This window comes from Merops nubicus, unplaced genomic scaffold (assembly GCF_000691845.1).
Source record: "Merops nubicus isolate BGI_N331 unplaced genomic scaffold, ASM69184v1 scaffold52494, whole genome shotgun sequence".
Taxonomy (NCBI): Eukaryota; Metazoa; Chordata; class Aves; order Coraciiformes; family Meropidae; genus Merops; species Merops nubicus.
In genome coordinates this window covers 1-7,753 of record NW_008607292.1, presented here as the reverse complement: position 1 = coordinate 7,753, position 7,753 = coordinate 1, and the positions used below count along the sequence as shown (strand labels likewise).

Below are 7,753 nucleotides of genomic sequence, written 5' to 3'. Positions count from 1 at the left end.
GAATCTTGGTAAGCAGCATTCAAAATGCTTTCTCTTTTCAGTAATATTTTAGTAGTATATTGGAATTACTTGTATAGTAATTACTTTCATAGTTATTTTTTAGTATAGTAATTTTTAGTAATTGCACACAGCAGTGAGCCTCTTCTTCACTTTCTCTTTTATTTCAGGAAGAAAAAAATGGCCAGAAGGCTTCCGAGGCAAAGGAGGTGAAACTGTATGGTCAGATTCCTCCTGTGGAGAAGATGGATGAATCTCTCTCCACGCTTGTTAACTGCGAGTAAGTTCAGTTAAAAACAAACTGGAAACCAAATGTTGTCTTCTCTGGAAAACAAATATTGTCTTCTCTTTATAATTTCTGTTTTTTGGCTGTCCACTGGGCAAATATATTTTTGAAGTGAGGCCTTCAAAGTAGCAGCTTTCTCTTCTGTTTTTTTTCACAGCTGAGCTTCCCTTTCCACACTTTTTAATTCAAAGATCCTGTCACCTAACTGAGAAATTATTAGGGTAGATTCTGTATTGATATCTGTCCCAGAAAAATTACACACTATTTATCAGTATATAATTACAGGTCCATGTTTGAAGTCTGACAGCTAACTGGCACATTTATGAGCCATTCCAAAATTTATGAAGGGAAAAAAAAAAGAGACTTAATCAGAACATTCAGAAAGAGATTAGAGCCCTTTCAGAAATGAGCTGTGTTTGATAAGGCAAGGCATAAAAAGATAATCTGGCAGGGCAGAAAGAAACTCCTGGTACTTTCCTACAACGTAGATAAAATTGCAGAAGTGTTGATGGTTTGGGGATATTTTGAGTCTGTTCACACACCCAGTTAGATCACTATCTAAGGAGAGAAGAACAGACAATTATTTGTAATGCAGTGGTATTTGGGTGTGGAACTCTTGTGATTCAGTGATCCCTTGTATGCTGTGAGTTGATTGTTCTTGCTTTTAAAGGAAACTGTCGCTGTCTACAAACTGCATCGAGAGAATCGCCAACTTGAGCAGCCTGAGTAAGTGACAAGCCAGTGATGGGTTATCCTTGTTTTCTAGCTGCCTGGATAGGGGACACACCATAATTTGATACGTGTCTGCCTTTATACCTATTCTTATCCTTTTTAGTTTCTTCCTCTTAGAAGATGACAAATGACCTGTAAAATGACCAGTCTTAGTGGGGAATGCCTGTTGAGCAGTAAAGGTGTATTGAAGCATACATCCCTGTGCTGGCCTTGGCTGTTGTCTCACTGTGCAGGTTTAACAACAAATCCATTCAGAGAGCATCTTTGTACCCTCCAGTGGGCATGGTGATCTTCAACAACTGATCAGTCCTAGAGTGATGTAAGGCCCAGCTTCCACACTTGGGGTGGAGGTAGTCTGCAGCTCAGCAGCTCTGTAGTTGCAGTGTAGGTTGGAGTGAGGTTGGATTGTTGTAGACCTGGATGGAAAAACCTCATCCCACTTTGCAGAGGATTGGATGCACTTGGCTTGGTTTTGTCCATACTTGAAAGTGGCGTGCCAGCTGTCTGGAAGTAGAACTGAACTTTTCTTTTTTGAGCAGCTGACTGTGAAACCGTGAAACTCATTGAGTTACTGACTTTGGGACAGAAGTGTTAATGGTCTGTCCTCAAGAATTTGACTCTGTGGCATGAGGTTGACAAAGAGCTGCAGGTTTAGGGCTGGAGCTTCCAGGCTTTTCTGGCCCCATCAAGTTGCCAGGTGGACAGACAAGGAATCTGGAATTCCATTCTCTTCAGCTGCACACTAGTGGGGCTGTCAAGGAGCTTAACTTAAGTATTTTCATAATATGCTCAGACTTCAATAAATTTGCAAATACTAATCAGGGTGAACATATCCCAGTAGCCTTTCCAAATAACTGTCCTGTAATATTTTTGAGTGATTTAGGAGCAAAAAATAATAAGGTAGTTATATATAAAAGTGAAACCAATGACATTTTTTAGTGTAATAAAACATTTAAAAGCCTGTAAAGCATATTAAATATTTATATTACTATAATGTAGAATCAAAACAATCAGGCTGTACTAAATGGCTTGTATCAGAAGTAGCATGGCCAGTAGAACTAGGGCAGCGATCGTCCCCCTGTCCTCGGCACTGATGAGGCTGCACCTCAAGTACTGGGTTCAGTTTTGGGCTCCTCACTACAAGAAGGGCGTTGAGGTGCTGGAGCAGGTCCAGATAAGGGCAGCACAGCTGGTGAAGGGCCTAGAGGACAAGTGTTATGAGGAGCTGCTGAGGGAACTGGGGGTTAATCTGGAGAAGAGGAGGCTTAGTGGACATCTTGTCGCATTCTACAACTACCTGAAAGGAGGCTGTAGTGAGGTGAGGGTCAGTCTCTTCCACCACCTAAAAAGTGGTGGGATAAGAGCAAATGGGCTCAAGTTGCACCAGGGGATGTTGAGATTAGATATTGGGAGAAAATTCTTCACAGAAAGAGTTGTCAAGCCCTGGAACAGGTGCCCAGGGAAGCGGTGGAGTCACCATCCCTGGAGGTATTTAAAAGACACGTAGATGCAACACTGAGGGATGTGGTTTAGTGGTGACTTGGCTGTGCTGGGTTAGCAGTTGGACCTGATGATCTTGAAGGTCTCTTCCAACCAGAGCAATTCTATAATTCTGTGATTCTAAATATTTGATCCTATATCTAGACAAACTATAACTACGTGGTCTGTCTTTTAAAGGTACAGAAGAACTCACTTTCTTTATTGGCTTCTGTGTCAAGTGCCTCCCAGTGCTCTCCCTTGTGGATGAGGATCCTTAGGGATATTCCAGGGAATATTAGCTGTAGTAGAATTTAGACTTAATAATTATTGTTCCTCATTGTTTGAGGATGGTCATGGATTGAGCTGTTATGTTTAAAAGTAAAAATAATTCTCATTGCATTTCAGCTTTTTGATGAAAACTCAGCTTCCTGTTTTAGAATATGTGCCAGCAGTGCCTTTATCAGGTGTGGTTTCACCCCTGCAGCTCTTGAGAGAGAAGATACAACGATCTGTTCTTGCTCAGCCTTGCATCTTCATCTCTATCTCTAGCCACTACGTGGGCTGTCTATGGAGCATCTCTTGCTCCTTGGCTGGAACTGTCATTGGTCTTGTACCATGGATTTTCAATCATTATGCATGTGAGAGCAAAACAAGATGATTAGTATTTCATCCTTAATGCAGTTAAGTGTGAAAACATTAATGGAAAGTATAGATGCAAAGTTAACCAGCCAAGTGCTGCAGCTCAGTTTGTTTATTTACCCCTGCAAGAAAGCTTGTGTGAAAAATGAGAGTGAGTTCCACAGAGAGACAGCTGCTTTGTGGTAGCTTTGAGTAACACTAAAACCCACCAAGAGCAGCTCACTTGAAAAGTAGTTTTGTCTGGGTGCTGGTCTAAGCTGAAGACTCTCAGCAGACTTCTGTCAGGCAGCTTTATACACTGCCTGTCCAAAGCAATCAATTCTGCTGCCCTAGAATAAGATTGGAACAACTTCTACCTTTGTGAAGAAGGGGTATGATCCATGTAAAATCAAAACTAGCAAGTTAAAAGTTAGAGTTCAGGTGCAAGGTGAAATAATAGCTTTTATTCAGTGTTTGTTGGGTTGAATTACGAGTAGGTAACCTACACATGAGCAGCTTTGCATTCATGAGCGTGTTTCTGAGCTGTACACTGCATCCATTCCTGATGTCCTCTGTCAGTCAGGGGGTTTTGTTTCTCTTGGGTCATTCTTCCTTAAGGCAGCCTGTTCAGAGTGCAGTTTGTAAATAGAATATGGCATTTTACCTGATTTACAGCATCTTCTTATATTTAGAAAAAGCCCCTCATATTTATTCACCAGAAACTTTCTTTTCTCTGTTACAGAGAATTTGAGGATTCTGTCTTTGGGAAGAAATAACATAAAGAACTTGAATGGATTGGTATGTGCTGCTTATTATCAGTTCTTCACTAACAAAATGGAGTGCTGTCTAGAATCTGGGATAGTGACCCTATGTTCATGAAAGTCTTTGCTGAGTTTATGTTATTGCCTAACCATTTATTTTCTCCTTTCAGTATGATCTGTTCATCCTCATATATTGTTTCTGAATTTTCATATAGTCTTTGTCTTTTCTTTAAGCACTCCTCATGTTTGGAGATGCTTCAGAGCTAATTTTCTGCATAAAAGAATGTCTTTGACAAAGATCAGCAGAACTTTTACTTGAAAACTTTTTAAAAATGAATATAGACATTTTTCTTCCTCAAGAGGTACTGTATGTTTCTCCTGCAGAATGTTTTTCTTCAAAGCTATTCCTCCACCAGAGATGTGAAATGCAGAGTCAGTATGTAATGGCAAAAATCTCACTTTTGAGAGAATTACAAAAGCAGTTTCTGGCCGACAGGTACAAACATCCATGCACCTGAAGTGAATCATTCCCTCACAGTGTATAAACCCCCTTCTAAAGCAGTTGTGGGGCTGCATTCACTTCATCTGTTCTGCCAGTGCCCAAGCAGCTAGGTTTGTCTCTTCTGCCTCTGTGCCTTCAGAACAACTGTTCCAGCCAGCTATTCCTTGCCTTATTCTAAAATTGTGATTTCTGTCCTAAGCATATTTCAAATCCATTGCTCTTAATTTCCATGAGTATTTGTCATGCATAATCAGGGACCTGCTTAAAAGGAGATGAGGAGCAAAGCACCTGAGTGTTTTCTCACATGAGGTGACCTGTATGGAGTGAAGAGAGAATCTGAAGAATAAGGGAGATACACGTCTGCTTACCTGAGTAGTCCTGTCGTTTTCCAGGAGGCAGTTGGAGATACTCTGGAGGAGCTGTGGATCTCGTACAACTTCATTGAGAAGCTTGGGGGTATCCATGCAATGAAGAAGCTGAAGGTTCTTTATATGTCAAATAATTTGGTGAAAGACTGGGGTAAGCCACACCTCTGTTGTATAACTTCTCAGTAGTGCAGTGAATGCATGAGTTACTGAGTAAAAACTAGTTCTGTGTGTTACAAGGCTTTAACTCTTCCTAATAAGCCTGTGGATGTGCACAGAATCAGTAAATATCCACTCATGAAAGAGAGTAAAAATGGTTAGAATACTGAATTTAACTTCTAAGCCAAACGGAGTCTGTTCTTTGAATCATCTTTCACAGACTTCTTCTAAAACACAGACCTGTTCTTCAGCCTGATCCCAGTTCCAGCCCGAGCAATCCCTGCCCTGGTGTACCCCACTTATCCCTGCCCCGGGTTTGAGGGGACGTGTGGTGCAGCAGCACTGGCCACGTTCCACACCTGGTTGGTGTTCTCCCCTTTGTGGTTGCAGCAGAGTTTGCGAGGCTGGCAGAGCTGCCCTTGCTAGAGGACCTGGTGTTTGTAGGCAACCCCCTGCAGGAGAAGTACGCCTCCGACCAGAAGAACAGTTGGATTGAAGAAGCAACCAAACGGGTACCCCAGCTGAAAAAGCTGGATGGTGAGTTTGGGGCATGAGGGGATCTGTGTGAGTTAGCAGCTTAATGTAAAGGCGTCCACAGGGAAATGAATCATAACCTCAGAAATTCATCTGTGTGCCCATGTAATTAATATTCCTCCCTCCTGCCTGTGGAGTTATTCAGATCCTGGCTGCAGGATCTTCTGAGAGTGTTTGATGGATGTTGGAGTGTTAAATCCAAGTGGTCTTGCAGCTTACAGTTGGAATTTACTCTTGATGTTACCCAAATTATCCAGTTTTGAGATATAACTCATAGGGAACTGAGGTTTAGCATTAAGTTAACAAGGCTTTCATCTGCCACGCTGAGTTACAGTTTTCCTAGCAAAAAAGAGTGACCTGGGGGGGTGGGAGAGACAGGAACATGCTCTTTAGCTTCTGGTGCAAGGGCAGGTTTTCAGAACTTCATGAAAGGTTCCTAAATGCCTGAATATCCCCCTCTTGTCACTGCAGTAGGCCTCAATTTGTGAGCTGTTCTCTCCTATTTAAGTCACTAATATGAAAATATATTGAAGCATGTCCTGATTAGTGACTAAAAATGAGGTAATTTTAAAATCTATAATTAAATATGTTCATTTCTGTTATGGAGATGTTGGCTGCACACTTTCATCCCCTGTTCAGTAAAGCAGGGAAGAGGGGAGCAGGACTGGTAGTAGAGAGTGGCAGCAGGGACAGTGACAAGAGGACAGCTTCCTTACAGGGAGCAACTGGCAGGACATGGAAGCCAGGCCAGCTGAGGTGAGAAGAACTGTTAGGAAGTGGAAGCCCGGGCAGAGAAGCAGACTGGTGTGAAGCATGGCCTGCAGTCATCCCTTTGCTGCTGCTGCAGGAAACATTTTGGGAGTGAAACAAAAAGCAGAATAGGGTAAACACGTACTGCTTGTGAGATGGCTGATACAGGGGCTGGTATTACTGAAATGTTTGAAGGCGTTCTCGGACAAAAACAAGCCCTGAAGGTCTCTTCAACAGTTAAGTGTCTCTTTTCTGTTGGTTCCTGTGCCCGGAACCCTGGTGCCTAAAGCACAACAGAAACCAGCCTCCGGTGGTTTTATTTCCCATTTCCTATCTGTGGAAAAAGAAAAACAGCACCCCAGTTTTACAGTGAGCAAAGGGCTCTCACCACAGTTCAAGTCTGCCTCAAGCTGAGCAAAGCATCAGTGTGACCCAGTTCCCATTGCCCAGGTGACAGCACAGGTGAAGGGACATAGAGCTTCAGGCCCTGCTGCTCCTTGTCCTAGTTACTTAGGCATGTACTGGCTGGTGCTGTTTCAGTGTGCTGTGAGCTCACCTGTGCTTTTGGGTTTTGCTTGATAAATCTTTTGGGGGGCAATTAGCATTTCAGTTCATTTTAAATTCATGAACACATCACCAGGAGGTGGTGTGAACCCTGCAGACCACCACAATCTGAGCTGCCTTGGCTCAACACAGCAGTTAAGTCATTTTTAATTTATTTTTTTTTTAAAGTGCCCAAGGCATTACTGCACCATGGAGCTTTCTTCTGTGACATCCAAGTTATCCCCAGGAGATGTGACCATATCAGTTCTTGGACCCACGTTAATCTCATTGTGTTTTGTGGTCTGGACACCCTAGAGAGAAGGTGTCCCAGGCTACCTCAGTCACGTATGCCATGGGAACAGCAGCACAAAGAAGGGGCCCAGCAAGAGGAGGGTGATGTGCTGATTGGTTGGTGGCAATTGAACCAATGTGGTGCATCTTCCAGAAACCAAGTCAGGCTGACCTTTGCAGGTCCTGCTTTAGTACATTTTTTATTCTCTCTTACCCAAGAAAAACATCCAACAGAAGTTCTCATCAGCTGAAGGCTGCTCTAGTTAAGAGCAGGCCAGGTATGCAGAAGTTCATGTCAGTTAGAAGCAGTGGCAGAAATACAACTCAGTTTCTTCTTTCTGCCAGTCTGACTCTTTCTGACCAGATTAGCTTTCAGGTCTGTCAGCATTAGCTGTATTTATTCTCTGCATAAGCTATTCATAAATCTTTGCAGATTTTTTTTTCTCTCTTTTTTTTCTCTTAGGTATCCTAGTTATTAAAGAAGAAGAAGAAGAAGAAGGAGCAAACTGATGACACTTTCTTGTTGGGTATTTAACTATTTAAGTAACTCCAGACAGCTCAGCACATAGAACTTTTATATAAAAAGTTTGTTTTGAAGAAAGTCTTCAGGCAGTTTTTTAGAAGACCAGCTTATCTCCACAGTCTCTCACCCAAAGAGTTAGTTACCAGAATCTGGGCACACCAATTTTGTCAAGCTCATGACACCTTCTGAGGGACCAGTGGAGCTGAGTTTATC

General features: G+C 42.4%; 1 protein-coding gene across 1 annotated transcript in view; it reads left to right on the top strand.

Moving 5' to 3' along the window:
• Positions 1 to 7,753, top strand: part of DNAL1 (dynein, axonemal, light chain 1) — a 10,009-nt gene extending 2,256 nt beyond the window's left edge. Inside the window, exons 2-7 of the mRNA XM_008939878.1 lie at positions 168 to 277; positions 954 to 1,009; positions 3,855 to 3,910; positions 4,768 to 4,894; positions 5,290 to 5,436; positions 7,481 to 7,753. Coding sequence (XP_008938126.1) covers positions 243 to 277; positions 954 to 1,009; positions 3,855 to 3,910; positions 4,768 to 4,894; positions 5,290 to 5,436; positions 7,481 to 7,527 — 468 coding nt within the window. The 5' untranslated portion in view covers positions 168 to 242 and the 3' untranslated portion in view covers positions 7,528 to 7,753. The remainder of the gene's footprint in view (positions 1 to 167; positions 278 to 953; positions 1,010 to 3,854; positions 3,911 to 4,767; positions 4,895 to 5,289; positions 5,437 to 7,480) is intronic.